Source organism: Zonotrichia albicollis, unplaced genomic scaffold (assembly GCF_047830755.1).
Source record: "Zonotrichia albicollis isolate bZonAlb1 unplaced genomic scaffold, bZonAlb1.hap1 Scaffold_254, whole genome shotgun sequence".
NCBI lineage: Eukaryota > Metazoa > Chordata > Aves > Passeriformes > Passerellidae > Zonotrichia > Zonotrichia albicollis.
The window spans coordinates 868,549-883,200 of NW_027428428.1; the positions used below are offsets into that span (position 1 = coordinate 868,549).

Genomic DNA, 14,652 nt, shown 5'->3' on the forward strand with positions numbered 1-14,652 from the left:
TAAAGCCACTGAGAGCACAGCTCCTCATAGAAACAGGCTGTGGGTCACAGTAAAGGAGATGGGAAACAAAATGAGAAATGGCACGAACAATGACATCTTTTTGTAGACAATATTTTTAATTAAAACACAGATAATGAACCTCCAAAGTGAAACTAACAAGAAGTATTGAAGATTACTTTTACTACAAGTGATTGGCAAAAACAGGCCAGTAGTTTAATGTTTGTGAAAGCATCCAGTCATCAGTTCCCACATGGAAGCCTTGAGCTCCTGGTTCCTCAGGCTGTAGATGAGAGGGTTCAGGGCTGGAGGCACCACCGAGTACAGAACTGACAGGGCCAGATCCAGGGATGGGAAGGACATGGAGGGGGGCTTCAGGTAGGCTAAATGTTCCAGTGCTGAGAAACAGGGAGACCACAGCCAGGTGAGGGAGGCAGGTGGAAAAGGCTTTGTGCCATCCCTGCTCAGAGGGGATCCTCAGCACAGCCCTGAAGATCTGCACATAGGAGAAAACAATGAACACAAAGCAGCCAGAAGCTAAACAGACAGCAACCAATGAAATCCAAATTTTTCTGATGGTGGACTGTGTGCAGCAATGTGTGCAGGAGAGCTTGAGGATCTGGGGAATTTCACAGAAGAACTGGCCCAGGGCATTGCCATGGCACAGGGGCAGGGAAAATGTATTGGCTGTTTGCAGCAGAGCACTGAGAAAGCCACTGGCCCAGGCAGCTGCTGCCATGTAGGCACAAGCTCTGCTGCCCAGGAGGGACCCGTAGTGCAGGGGTTTGCAGATGGACACGTAGCGGTCGTAGCACATGATGGTCAGGAGAGAAAACTCTGCTGAAATGAAAAATACATGCATAAACAGCTGAGCAGCACATCCGGAGTAGGAGATGTCCCTGGTGTCCCAGAGGGAATTGTGCATGGCTTTGGGGACAGTGGTGCAGATGGAACCCAGGTCGCTGAGGGCCAGGTTGAGCAGGAAGAAGAACATGGGCGTGTGCAGGTGGTGGCCGCAGGCTACGGCGCTGATGATGAGGCCGTTGGCCAGGAGGGCAGCCAGGGAGATGCCCAGCAAGAGGCAGAAGTGCAGGAGCTGCAACTGCCGTGTGTCTGCCAATGCCAGCAGGAGGAAGTGCCTGATGGAGCTGCTGTTTGACATTTGCTATGTGTGTACATTTCAACCTGCAGAAGGAGAAAATACAGGGACAACTGGGGGGAGATTTCTCTCAGAAAAGTCAAAGCCCTTTCTCATAAACCATTTCCTGCCACTGAACGTCTCTCCCTTGTCTGTGTCTCAGAGATCTTCCTTCACCTTTGCTGCTGGAGCCCTGATTGCTGCTGGCCAATGTTGTGTGTGGAGCTGGACCTTGGCCTGTAGGACACCTGGGAGTCAGCCCAGACTCCCAGTCAGTGCAGGGCAACAGTGAGGGCAGGGGCCAGTCCAGGTTTTGCAATGTGGATAGAGATTGTTCCCCTAATGCAGAGGAGCTGCCTGGGTGAATGGATGGGGATTGCAGGAGGCAGAATGAGAGATTCTGCTGCACTGTGGAGAACAGAGAGTCCAGGGAGGCAGGAGGATTGTCTGAGGCTTAGTGCAGACTGAGGGGAGCTGCTCTGTCCCTCTCTCCTGTTCCAGCTGCCCTGGACTTGCACCTTTCTGAGATCCACTCCCGTGTTACCCTCGACAGCCAGGAGACTCTGCTGAGAGCAGAGGATCCCTGGCACACAAAGTGGCTCCTGCCTTTCCCAGAGTCAGGAGAGTGGGTTCATTGCCAGCCTCCCAGGCTGCCCTGCCCAGAGCTGCCCGGGCACAGGGAGCTGGGACACCGCATTGCTGTGCTCAGCCTGCACAGGAGGAGCCCAAGGGCTGGGCCTGGCCCTGCAGCTGGAACTGCCATTCCAGAGAGCCCCTCAGCAATGCCAGCAGCACCTGGGCAAGGCAAGGAGAGAGAGAGAGCCGGGCCTGAGGAAAAGCCTTTCCCTGGCCAGCCCTGGCCAGCCCCTGCCAGGCAGCAGCAGGGCAGGACAGTGGCCCTCAGGCCCTGGTCAGCAGGGAATGGGCACATGGCCGCAGAGATGCCCTTCATTTCTGGGGCTGCTCTGCCGGCCCAGGAGGGACTGAGGGCCCCGAGCCCCCGGGCTGAGGGCTGTGCTGGCTGCGAGGGGACACAAGAGCTGTGCTGCTCAGGGCAGTGTCTGCCCTGCAGGGCAGGCCCGGCAGGTGCCACATCTGCCCTGCAGCAGGGCTTCCCTCAGCACTGCCTCCCTCCCTCCCTGCCCACGGCTCTGCTGCTGGAGCTGTCCCAGCCCCAGCTGCTCCTGTGGCCCCAGGCTCCTTCCCTGCCAGAGCTGCCCGAGCCCAGCCCAGCCCCTGGGCCAGCCCTGCCCTTCAGCTGCTGGGCCCTGCAGGGATAAAAGAACAGTTCCCCCAGCCCGGGCACCATGGAAAGGTGATGCTGCATGGATCTGGAGGCTGGGCAGGTGCAGGCATTTGCTGAGGTGCCCAGGAATCCTCAGGGTGATGGTTTAAGAGCCTCAGCCCCTGCTCTACCCTGCACAGTTTATTCTCTATTGCCACCAAGCTGAGGCAGGCAAAAGTGGGAGCACAGATTCAGGAAAGCAGAGACCCAAGCAGGAAACTCCTGCCCTGAATCAGCTCATGACAAGTCCCCTCAGAAATGAGCTGGACATGAGCTGGAGCTCTGAGCAGCCCTGGCTGCAGCCCCAGCTTCAGCCCCTGCAGCCATCCCTGGCAGCAGGAGCTGTCCTGCCCTGTCCCTTTGATGGTGCCCAGGGCAGCCCCACTCTGCAGCGCATCCTCCTCCTCCTGTGCCACAGAGAACTCACCACGTAGAGGGCTGTGAAGATCTTTCCCCAAGTGAAGTCTCAGCTCAATGTCTTCCCAATCCAATTGCCTTCAGCCTGTCTGTGCCTGGCTCCTGTCCCCTCAGTGCCTGCAGGCAGAGCCCTCAGCCCTGCTGGACTGGGAGAGGAGCTGGTCCTGGGAAGAGCTGTTCCTTTAAAGCTCAGCAGCACAGACACAGGACAAGGACTTTAATGAGCCTCTTGGGGCTTTGGTGTTGTTTACATGAGACTCAGTCTCTGAGAGAGTGCCCAAAAAACTTCTCAAGAACTCAAAATTAAATTGAAACTCCAAATTTTCTTGAAGTTTTAATGGGTCCCATAGAGGGACATGACTGAGAAAGTGTCCCCAGGTTCCAGTTAGAGCAGAACATTGGAGGCAGTGATGACAGCTGGGGACAAACAAGGCAAAGGTGTCTCTGGTGCTGAGCACACCTGGATGTGTTTGAGGAATGCAAAAGGCCAAGGCCTGAACCCCAGCCCCTGGCCAGGCAGATCCTGTCCCTCCCTCCTTGCTCAGGGCTCTTCCCGGGATGGGCACTGGCATGTGGGGATGTGCAATGGCAAGGGCAGGAGCATGGGGCGGCCCCTGCCAGGCTGCTGAGCAGGGACAAGGAGGCAATGAGGCTCCAGCCCTGCAAGGGTCACTTGTCTCCTGCTCCTGCCTCGGGCCCAGTGCCAGCAGCCATGGCCAAAGTGCTGCCCAAGGTGGCTCTGGCAGGGCTGTCTTGCAGCTGCTGCCCATCCCTGTGCCCTGTGCAGCCCAGGCTGTCCCACGGTGTCCCTGCCCTGCCCCTCTGTCCCTGCAGGCTGTCGGCATCCTCCGGCTGCCCCACCTGGCTGGGCCCTTCCTTTGCTGACAGCTCTGCCTCCTGCCTGCCTCTGCCTGCCCACACAAAGCCTGGGGCTGACCCAGGCTCCTTCAAGTGAATGTGTTGTGCCACAGCCCTGCTCTGGGAGGGAAATTCCTTTCTCTTTGTTCCTAATCTGGGCTTTCCAGCCAGACCTGTCGGTTCTTGCAGCTTTTGTCTGAAAGCAATCTTTGGATATTTGAGAAAGTTTTGGAGATGGAATTCCATTTCAGCCATGGGTGCCTGTACCAGAATGACAGTTCTTCTCCACAGGAAGGAAAGGGCAGAGCCCCAGTGTTTCAAAGGCTGATTAGAGGCAGCCCCAAGGAGGCCATGGCCAGCCAGTTCCTTTTGTCTTGGCTGCCTTTGTCTAGGAGCAATCCTTGGATGGACGGAATTTGGGAGGCCAAATCCCAGTTTTGTCCATGGGCACCTGGACAAGAAGGACAGTTCTTTTCCATAGGAAGGGAAGTACAGAGCCCCAGTGATACACAGGTAGGTGAGTGCTGGCCCTCAGGAAGGCAAGGGAACCTAGACAGTCTTGGCAGCTTTTTTCTGGGAGCTGTCCTTGGATATAAGGAATTTTGGAGGCAGATTCCCAATTTTGGTTTTGGACACCTAGACTTGAAAGATGCTTTATCCATGGAAAGAAAAGCACAGCCCCTCAGTGTTTTGAAGGCAGATGAGAGGTGGCCCCCAATACGCCCAGGCCATAATGAGCTATCTGTTCTGTCAGGTTACATGTGGGACAATCTTTGGACTTAATCAAATATGGAGGTAAAATCCCAGTTTCAGCAATGAACCCTTGGATAAAGAGAGTTCTTTCCCACAAAAAGGAAAGCATAGAACTCCAGGGCTAGATGAGAACAAACCCTCAACATGACAAGGTCAGCTGGACCAGTCAAGCCAAGCCAATCAGAATTTTTCCGTTTTCTTGGATCCCTGGGGCCCTGCAGCATCACAATGTCCACTTGGTTCCATGAGACCCTGTAGTATCACAATAGATCTTTGTTTCCATAAGGGCCAGCAATACCACAATGGTCTCCTTCGCTGTTCAGTGGCTGAATGGCCCCTTGCTTCCATGAGGCCTTGCAGTGTCAAAATGCTTTCCTTGGTTTCATGGAACAGCGCAATGGCACAATGGCCCCTTGGTTCTTTAGGGCTACCCAGGATCACAGTGGACCCTTGGTTCCTCAGAGTGTGGCTGTGTCACACTGGCTCCTTGCTGCCATGAGGCTCTGCAGTGTCACAAAGAGCTCTTTGGTTCCACAAGGCTCTGCAGAGCCCATAGACTCAACAAGGCCTCAAAGTGCCATAATGGTCTCCAGGATTTCATGAGGCCCCACAGTGTCACCAGGGCACCTTGGCTCCATGAAGCCCTGAAGTACGGAATGGCCCATTGATTCCATTGGGCTCTTCACTGTTACATGAGTTCCTAGTTCCACGAGTCCTGTAGTGTTACAATGGTTTCCTTGGTTTCACAGAGTCAGAATGTCCCCATGGTGTCATGGAGCCCCACTACGATCCCCTTGATTCCATTATGTCCTGCTGTGCTACAATGAGCCCTTGGTTAAATGAGGCTCTGCAGTGTCACAATGGCCGCCCTTGGTTCCAGTGAGTCCTGAAGTGTCATAATGGTCTCCATGTTTCCATGAGGCCCCAGAAAGTCACAATGGACTTTTGACTCCATAAGTTTCTATGCTGTAAACAGCAGTCTCCTTGGTTCCACAGTGTCATAATGGTCTCCATGTTTCCATGAGGCCCCAGAAAGTCACAATGGACTTTTGACTCCATAAGTTTCTATGCTGTAAACAGCAGTCTCCTTGGTTCCACAGTGTCATAATGGATCCTTTTTTCCATGAGGTGCCTGGCCTCCCAAAGCCTCTCAGAGACCTTCTGCCCCCAAGGTCCCCAACCGCCCTTCATGGCCCCTCAGAGAACCTCATGGCCCCTAAAAACTCTTCCTGGCCCCTCAGGACCCCTCACAATTCCATCACAGCCCCTCACAGCCCCTTATGGCCCCTCACAGCCCCAGGCCTGGGGCTCCTCCCAAAGGAGAAGGGGTCGGGCCCTGCTTGTTCTCCATTAATTTCAGTCCCTTCACAGTGACAAGTAAAGAAAGGCTGAAATGGAGCCTTTCCCCAGCGTTTCCCTCGGGGTTAACTGCGGGCTGAAGCTCTGTGCTGGCGCTGGCCCGAGCGCCACCATCCCTGCAGCCGCCAGGCCTTTGCTGTCCCCCCCCATGTCCGTTCCCTGTCCCCGAGTCCCGCCCGGCTCTGGCAGCAGCAGCAGCCGCAGCGCAGGGGGCACCGGCCCGGCCCAGCCGGGGCTCCCGGCCAGGAGCAGCAGCAGCGCCGGCCCCTTCCCACCTGCTCCTGCCTCGGCTCCCAAGGGCTTTTTCCAGCTCAGTTCTGGAGCAGAGCAGCAATCACCCACACACAGCCCTGACTGCTCAGGGCCCACCTGTGCTGCCCCGAGCCAGCCCTCAGAGGAAGAAAGGATCGGGTTCCAGCACTGTTTTCAGCACTGTTTTACTCACCCTGAGGTGACAGCAGGAGGCTGCTGGTGCCTTTGACTTGTGAATTGGAGATCCTGGCTGCTCTTGCCACTCTTCTGCTTGCCACTTGAAATTTATCTGTAAAACTGCAATTGCCTTTTTTGATCAGCACTACCCTGAGCACTTTCATGATGGTGAATGTGGGAATCTTTAAAATCAGAGGGTTTTGGGAAACCTGCAAAAGGCAGGCCTCAAAAACAGCAGAACTGTGATTAGAGCTAAGCGGTAGCCATAAGATTTGTTAGCAGAAAAGTTATATTAGAAGTAGAAAGTAAGGACAAATAGAACAATGGTTGGTGTATTAACGCTTGTCTAGAATAAATCTCTAAGCCACAGAGATATTAGGAAGTTCTAAGCTTAATAATGGAGATGTATGCATTGTGTTTAAAGGCTCACAAGCAAATATTGTATACAAAACAAGCAACCATTGTTTTAACCAAAAGAACCTGTGCCTAAAGTGGTTGGATAGAACTACTGTCAATATACTTTTTCTTTTTGTGATTGGTCAAAAAACTTTTCAACCAAGTTGTAACATTAAGTTCTTTGTCTGCTGCCGAGGACACGAGGTGCTGGCATCTTCCCATTGTCATAACCATGCAATGAGACTGATGCTGGAAAATAAACAGCTTGAGACACGTTCCTCAGCAGTCTTGTCCTGTTGGTGATTTGTACATAGCCCCTGGATGGCCATAGGTGAACTCAGGCTTTTGGTCACAGGCATCAGGATTAGCAGATCTTGAAATGCTCTCAAGTGCCTGAGCACAAAGTCAAGGAGAATTAAAGCAGCCACACAGGCCACATTTGCAGTGCTCAAACACAGCCCTGTTGCTGCTGCTGCTGAAAAAGAATCAACTGACAGACGCCATCACAGAAATTGCCTCTTGAGAGTCAAATCAAATGAAAAAATCCACCAGGAGAAAGAGAATGCAGAACCTCTTGACTCCCTCCATTGTTTCTTCCAAGCAGCAGCAGCAAATGGAGATGCCCAGAGGTATTTCCAGCTGCTGCTGATCCCAGCTGGAGCCCAGCCTGCTGCCCAGGCCCAGCGGGAAGCTGAGCCCAGCCCAGGGAGCTCCTGCAGTGTCGGGAGCTCAGCGCACGCGGGGCCAGGCCCAGAGCCCCGGGCATGGCCACCCATTGGGGGCAGCGGCGCAGACGGAATGTCCTGCGGCCCAAACCTCCTGCTCCTGCCACACAGCGCCAGCGCTCTCCCCCTCCTCCTCTCCCAGCATGGCACAAATTCCAGCTCGGAGGAGGCTGCCCCAGAGAGGGCTCAGGCTCCTGCTTCAGCCTCAGTGTCCTGCAGAGGAATGGGGCATCTTTCAGCCACTTCCACAAGCTCAGGTCTCTCATTTCATGGGGAATCTGGGATGAAAATAGACTTGTTAGGAAGGACAAAAGCAGAGGGAATGGACTGGAAATTATTAGGAAAATTGACCATTCTTACAGGCAAAGATCACCAACTCATTCCCTGCATTTCTCCTTTTCAGATTGTTTCAGACATCTCCTGAGAGGTCCAGCTTGTTCTGGTGCCCTTCATGAACTGACTGTACTCTTGATTTATATCAGTGCATGAGATGTAGAAGCATCTGAACTGAACACTGAAACAAACTCCCTCTGTCAGCCCATTTTCATCTTCTACATCACTTTCAAGATGTCCATGGGGATGTTGGAATGATTATCCCACAGCTCTCCATTTCTGGCTGCAGGCTCTGGAGAGTCTCTGCATTCAGTCAGGCTTACATTCCCTAACAATTCCTGGTAGCCCATCATGGTTTCTTAGGGTAGAACAGTAACAATGAAAACCTCACCAATGGCACAACTGCCCAGCTCACAAGGAAAAGAAAGAATAAGTTGTCAAGTTCTTCAAACAGTTGTCCTGCCTTGCTGCAAGAGTCGTGCTGCATGCAAGGTGTGGAAAGCCAAGAGAAGCTGCGGTTGGTGGCACATCTTGTGACAAAAGCTGCACCTCGCTCTCCAGGAAAGGTTCTTTGAAAGAGCAAACAGGACTGTGGAGAAGATTCTGGAAGAACTGAAACAGTTTTTAGGAAATGAAATGAAAACAGAAAGAAACAAACCAAGAGTTTTTAGTCTATTTATTTTTATGTTCCCCTTTGAACTGCTTGTCCATCCCATGAATTCCAAATGGATCTCACCTCAAAGATCCATGACCTGGCATGTTTTAGACACTGTAAAATACCATGAGCTATACACAGTTTGCCTTTCCCTGCTTTTTTGTTTTATGGAAAGCAATACTGTTCAGGTAAATGCAGTACTTGGGACAGGTACAAACTCTGAATTCAGGGAAGGGGCTCCAATACTGTTTGACCCTCATCACGGACAATGCACAGCAGTGACCGAGGGGATTCCTGTACCACTGCCCAGAGTCCAGACTTTGGGTCTTGGCTGAACACACCAAAGTTATCGTGTTTGGACAGGCTCAGAGACTGCCCCCCGCGAGTGCAGGCTCGGCGCGGGAGCGAGCGGGCAACGGACAAATGGAAACGGGGGCAAACGGCCCAGGTGCTTCAGTTGCAGCGGCAGTGGCAACAGCACCGGTAGCAGCGGCAGCGAAAGCAGCAAAAACAGCGAAAGAAGCGCCTTTGTCGACTCCCTCTCGCCTCTCCTCTCCTCTCCCTCTCCCGCAGTCCCGCACCCTCTCCCGCTCTCCCTTTCCCGGTGTCCCCTCCTCTCCCAGTCTCTCTCTCCCCATGCCCGGCCGGGCCATGTCCCCGGCCCACCCCCGGCCTCGGGCGGAGCTGCCCCCTGCCTGGCCCTGGGCGTCCCGCCGCGGTCTCGCCTCCGCCCGGCTCTGGCCCTACTGGCGGTGGCGCTGCCAGGCGGGCATCAGTGCCTGGGGCTGGGGTGGCATCGCCTCCCTTTTGCTCCGCCTGGCCTGAGCCCGGCCCCGACCCCGGCCCCGGCTCCTCCCGGGGCCCGCGGAGGGCACACGCGGCGGGGCCGCTCCCACCGCTTCCACTGAGGCTTGCCCGGCCCCAGCCTCACATCTCGGCAGCGCGGCTGCCGGCCCCGAGCCGCCGCTGTCCCGTTCCCAGGAGCGAACGCCTGGGCATGGCCGGCCCAGGCTGCTTGAGGGGCGCTCGGGGGCCGTTGCTGGCCCCGGGCCGAGCGCTGACAGCCGCGTCCCACCCGCAGGGAAGGCACAGCAGGGCTTGAAGGAGCAGGACAGGCTGGGCTGGCTACTGGGGAGCGCCAGCTTTGGCAGAGTCTTCGTGGCCACGCGGCTCTCGGACGGCGCCCCGGTGAGCGGAGGGGCCAGCGGCGGGCATCGGAGGAGGGGACGGACAAGGAGGAGAAGGAGGAGGAGGAGGGCGGAAGATGGGGCTGGGCAGGGCAGGCGGCGAGCTGAGCCCGCCGCTGCCCTTGGCTTGCAGGTGGCCATCAAAAGGGTGCCACGGAACCGCGTCCGGCACTGGGGCGAGCTGGTGAGTGAGCGGGGCCAGCAGCCGGGGCTGCCGGCCGGGGATGAGCCGAGGCCTGGCAGGGTGGGAGCCGCCAGGACGCCCCGAGGGAGAGCGGGCGTGGGGCCAGCGCAGGGCGCAGAGCATCCCGGCCTGGCTGAGGGCTTCCCCAGGCCTGGCACGGCATCAGCCCCACTGACGGCATCGTGCTCCTCCCGCAGCCCGACGGCACCAGCGCACCCCTGGAGATCGTGCTGCTGGCCAAGGTGTCCACTGGCTTCCCCGGTGTGGTCCAGCTGCTGGAGTGGCTCGAGCTCCCCAAGGACATCTTGATGGTGCTGGAGCGGCCAGAGCGGTGTCAGGACCTGCAGCGTTTCATTGGGGCACGGCGGTTCCTGTGCGAGGAGGTGGCACGGGAGCTGTTCCGCCAGGTGCTGGAGGCCGTGCGGCACTGCACCAGCTGCGGGGTCCTGCACAGGGACATCAAACTAGGGAACATCCTGGTTGACCTGGACACCAGGCAGGCCAAACTGATTGACTTTGGCTGTGGCACCTACCTGCAAGACACAGCCTACACTCACTTTGTAGGTGAGCCCATGCAGGCGGTTGGTCCGTGTCCCAGCATCCCATGGCCCAACATCTCCCAGCCCAAGCTGGGTGTGGCAGCAGGGATTCTCCCTTTTTTAGCTGCCTTCATGGCACTGAGATTTCAGCTGAGTTTCTTTTGAGCAGGGCTGAGTGGGGAGCCAGCTTCCAGCTGTGGTGGCAGCCTTAGCCCACCACTCTGCCCAGAACTGGGGCTGGGGCTGGGACAGCCAGCCCAATAAAAACACCCGTGAGTGGGGGTAGCAGAGGGGGGGGGCAGAATCTGTGCCCCAGCCAGCTTGGTGTGCAGGTGAGAAAGGGCTTGGACTGCTCCACTCACCTGGTTTGTCTTGGGTTCATAATGTTTTTTGGGGCAATGCAGGCAGAGACGATGAGGGCATGGTTTTTCCCAGACCTGAGTGGGTTCTTCATTGTCATGGTCGGGCCTTGCCATGGTTTCCACTGCCCTCTTCCATCACCAGTGGCTTCTTTCCCAACCCCAATCCTGTACACAAGTCCCAGGTGCTGGTGAGAGGTCAGTGGTCACCCTGTGTGCCCCTGATGCAGCCCCCGCGGGCCCAGGGATGCTGGGGCCAGACTCTGGGAGCAGCAGCATCCCCCTGATGAACTCCATCTGTATTCCATAGGAACATTGTCCTACAGCCCCCCGGAATGGAACGACTTTGGCTGGTACCATGGCGAGGCAGCAACGGTCTGGTCCCTGGGCATCCTGCTGCACCAGATGGTCTGCGGGGAGCACCCTTTCAGGAGGGGCCGGAACCTCAGCTGGGGCCAGCTCCCGCTGCCACAAGGGCTCTCTCAAGGTGGATCCTCATCTCTGGGCACGGGGGGAATCCCAGTGCTGGGAGCCAGCAGCGGGCTCATGAGCATCCTGCACTGGCAGCTGCTGAGGAGGTGGCACATGTCCTGCTCTCCTCCAAAACAGGGAATTGATGGGAGAGTTTAGACCCAGCTCTGAGCACATCCAGCATGGCCTGGGCATGGGAATGGTGGGGCAAAGCCAACAGGTGCCTTCTCCAACTGCCTGGCGGTTTCTGGTTTCTCTGCCCAGAGTGCCAAGATCTGATCAGGCGGTATTTATCCATGCTGGACTTGGAAAGGTCCTCATTAGAAGAGCTGCTCTGTCATCCTTGGATGCAGAATATTCATGTGCCCTAGAAGAAGGGAGAGAGCCACAGGCACAGTGTGATGCAAGGCCCTGGTAAGTTACAGCTGCACACATGCCTTGGCGATGAGAAGCAAAGGAACCCAGACTGTTTGTCCTGCCTGTGTCACTTCCCAGGGCTCATCAGATGGGAACACGCAGCCCTTGTGCTGGAGCTGAGCTGCTCTGCCCAGCACTGGTGGCCACCATCTGAGCTGGTTTTGCTTGTCCTGGTTCCATGACAGCTGGGGCCCTGAGCAGAACCCTGAGAGCCTGGTCTGCCCGCAGGGAAGGAGAAGGAGCCCCTGGAGAAGATGTACCAGGTGGGGATGCTGCTGCTGGGGACAGTGAGGACGACATCAAGGATGAAAACCTCTTCCTGGACCTGGCCACTGGCCAGCTGAAGATGATGGACTTGGATTGTGGCACCTTCTTCAAAGCCAGGCTCCACAGCAAATTTTTAGATGAGTCCACACACAGGGGGATGCTCCCGGATTTGGGCATTGCACAGCCTGGCCGGGAACCAAAGGTTCCCCCTTTGCTGGAGAGGATGCTGCTGATCCTTCAGTCACTGCCCAGTCGCTCTGTGGGCAGCACAAAGGCTTCAGCAGAACCACCAAAGGCCAGGGGGCTTCTGGCCATTTTCCCTGCAACTCTGCACGCCTGGGCAGCTGGCTGAGTACAAGCAACCTTTTCCCCCTCTCCCCTATGCCTTACAGACCCTGTGCAGAAAAAGAAAGATTCTGGGACTCTGTGTATTGTAAGATATTCTATTCTATTCTACTCTAAGATATTCTATACTCAACAAAAAGGAAAATACAAACAGAAAAATCTTGAAGAACAAAAAGAAAATCCCTGCTGGCTCAAAAGGCCCCAGCAGACAGAGTCTTGCAGATCATCTCTCTGCAGAGCTCCAGCAGAACAGCAAGGCAGTGCTGCACAGACAAGGCCGTTTCCTCCATGCACTGCAGAATCGATCTCGCAGCTTACGCCATGGGGAGTAGGGAGCTCTCTGTACGGCCCGGAGAACTAAACAAAATTCAACTGCAGCATCTCTGATTGCAGGACTGCTGTCATACGCCATTTCTTCAAGTGTTGCAAGAGAGAGGAACAGAGGCAAGGTCAGATCCCGCATGTGCAGGGAGCCGAGGAGAGCTCCCTGCCAGAGCCATCCCGGCCGTCTCTTGCCATGGCCCACAGGGAGCAGGGAGCAAGGGGATCAGCCTGAAGCTGCTGGCCACGAATGCCACACATTGCCCTGAAATCTCCGTGTGCTCTGCCCACGGGAGCAGATCCCTCCGCAGCCGGGGCAGGGCTCGCATCTCCTCCCGTCAGCCCCCGCTGCCAGCCCGCTGCCCTCACTCACCAGTGCAGATCAGCTGCAGCTCTTGCTGCTTACCCCTCATGTGCCGCCCGGCCATGCCTGTGAACACAGAGCCTGTCACGGCCCCAGCAGCACAGCTCCCTGCCAGCGGCGCTGCCGGCGCTGTGGCCACACGGGCTGCTGGCCCGGCAGGGCTCAGCCCGGCCCTTGCGGCACGCTGCCGCCCCAGGGCACGGCTGCCAGAGGGCGGCAGCAGTGTCATGGTTTGAGCCTGGCACAGAGCCCAGTGCCCCCATGAAAATGCCCTCACCCTGGTGTCTGCTGTGAGATGTGACCAGGAATAAGCAAAACAGGCTCCAGCTTAAACATAAAGAAAACTTTATTACCTAATCTACAGGAAAAGAGGAAAAACTATAAGGAAAAGAAAAAAAAATTGAAAACCTTACAAAAAACACTTTCCTCCTCCCCACCACCCGAATTTCCCAATCACATACATTCTCCCAACTCACCAACTGCCCTGCCTGGCACCACCCTTTAGTATACTCAAACTTCAGTTCATGAAGAGGAAAGGAGTCCTTCTTGTTCCATAGGCTTCCCCTGGAAACACACTGAAACCTCGTGTGCTTCCAGTGTCACTCGGCACCGCCCGGAAAAGTCCTTTTGCCACTTGTGACATCTTCCTTCCATGCCCAGTGCTCTCACCACTGGGCATGGACCAGAGCTGCTTTTAGGGTTGTCTTTCAAGGATGCCTTGTCTCACTCCAAAAAGGCACAGTCTCTGCTTTGGGACATCTGTCCCCCCCATATTTTTCCAACCCGCTGGGGCCGAGGGGTCCCCACGATGAACCCTCCTGGTTCTGAGGCAATGCCTCCCCGTACGTGCAGTCTCTGTGTCACAGGAATAAAGCTGAGTCCATGGCCACAAGAAAAGTCCAGCCACAAGGCCACTCCAAGCATCTCTCTCTCCACTCAGCCAGTCTTCTCTACGTCCTTCGGGCTAGGTCCTTGTCTCATCTCATCTCCTATCTCCCTTCTTATTCAGCTTCGAGGAGGATTAGCATTTTTGCAAGGCCCCAGTCATGAAAGAAAGGGGTTAAAACTTTCAGTCTCTGTCTGTCCCGGAGCTGCGGCACTCCCACACATGCTGCCGCTCCGGCCGGGCACTCTCCCCCCCCCCTTCTCCTCCTGGGCCGGCTGCTATCACATTCGGTGTCGCCGGCTCTCCTCTCTCCCTCCTGGGGAGGAGTGGGGGAATGTCTGCCCGATGTCTCTTGGGGCTCCTCCACCCTTCCATCCTTGAGGGCCTTCTCACCCCCATCTCTGTCCAGGCCCCGGGCCTACCGCATGGCTGCCCCTCCCCCGCCCAGCAGCAGCGGCTGGACAGGGGAGGGAGATCCGACCTCTTCTCCTCGACGTCCCAAGAGAGCCTCCCAGGGCCAGAGCCCTGCTTTTTAACCCCTGTGTATTCTCGGAGGTGTGTCCAAACCCCACTGGCTACACCAGGTGCCAGTATCAAACTCTCGAACATCCATTGGTTTGACCACAGCATCCCAGAATTCCCACTTCTTCCTGGTCAAACCACCACACCCACCCTGCCAAGCACACAGGAACCCACCTCACACCAGCCACGGCTGGAAGAAAAGCTGCTCCCAAACCATGGCCTCAGCCTTCTCCAAGGGCACGGCCCATCCACGCCACAGCTGCTCCCAAGCACTTCCCCATCCACACTGGACCACCTCGAATGCTTCCTCTGGAATAACAAACAACACGTTATTGACCAGAGTTTAGAGACAAAAAGAGAAAACAAGAAAAACAGTAAAAACTCTTATCTCTGTCAGGGCCTTGAGGAAGGCCCAACCCCTACATGCTAGGGAAAAACCCAGCCA

At 56.0% G+C, this 14,652-nt stretch overlaps 1 protein-coding gene across 1 annotated transcript; it reads left to right on the forward strand.

Annotated features, from left to right (window-relative positions):
• Nucleotides 1–8,613: 8,613 nt before the first annotated feature.
• On the forward strand, nt 8,614–11,364 carry LOC141727783 (serine/threonine-protein kinase pim-1-like). Its single transcript, XM_074534071.1, has 6 exons — nt 8,614–8,828; nt 9,287–9,533; nt 9,666–9,716; nt 9,914–10,280; nt 10,925–11,022; nt 11,350–11,364. Exons 1-6 carry the CDS (start codon nt 8,614–8,616, stop codon nt 11,362–11,364), a joined length of 993 nt encoding a protein of 330 aa, XP_074390172.1.
• The last annotated feature ends 3,288 nt before the right edge of the window (nt 11,365–14,652 follow it).

Coding starts and splice junctions, on each gene's coding strand:
- LOC141727783 (XM_074534071.1), top strand. CDS start 8,614: ATGCACAGCAGTGACCGAGGGGATTCCTGTACCACTGCCCAGAGTCCA. Junction 8,829..9,286: donor CGGCAGTGGCAACAGCACCG/GTAGCAGCGGCA, acceptor ACATCTCGGCAG/CGCGGCTGCCGGCCCCGAGC. Junction 10,281..10,924: donor AGCCTACACTCACTTTGTAG/GTGAGCCCATGC, acceptor TGTATTCCATAG/GAACATTGTCCTACAGCCCC.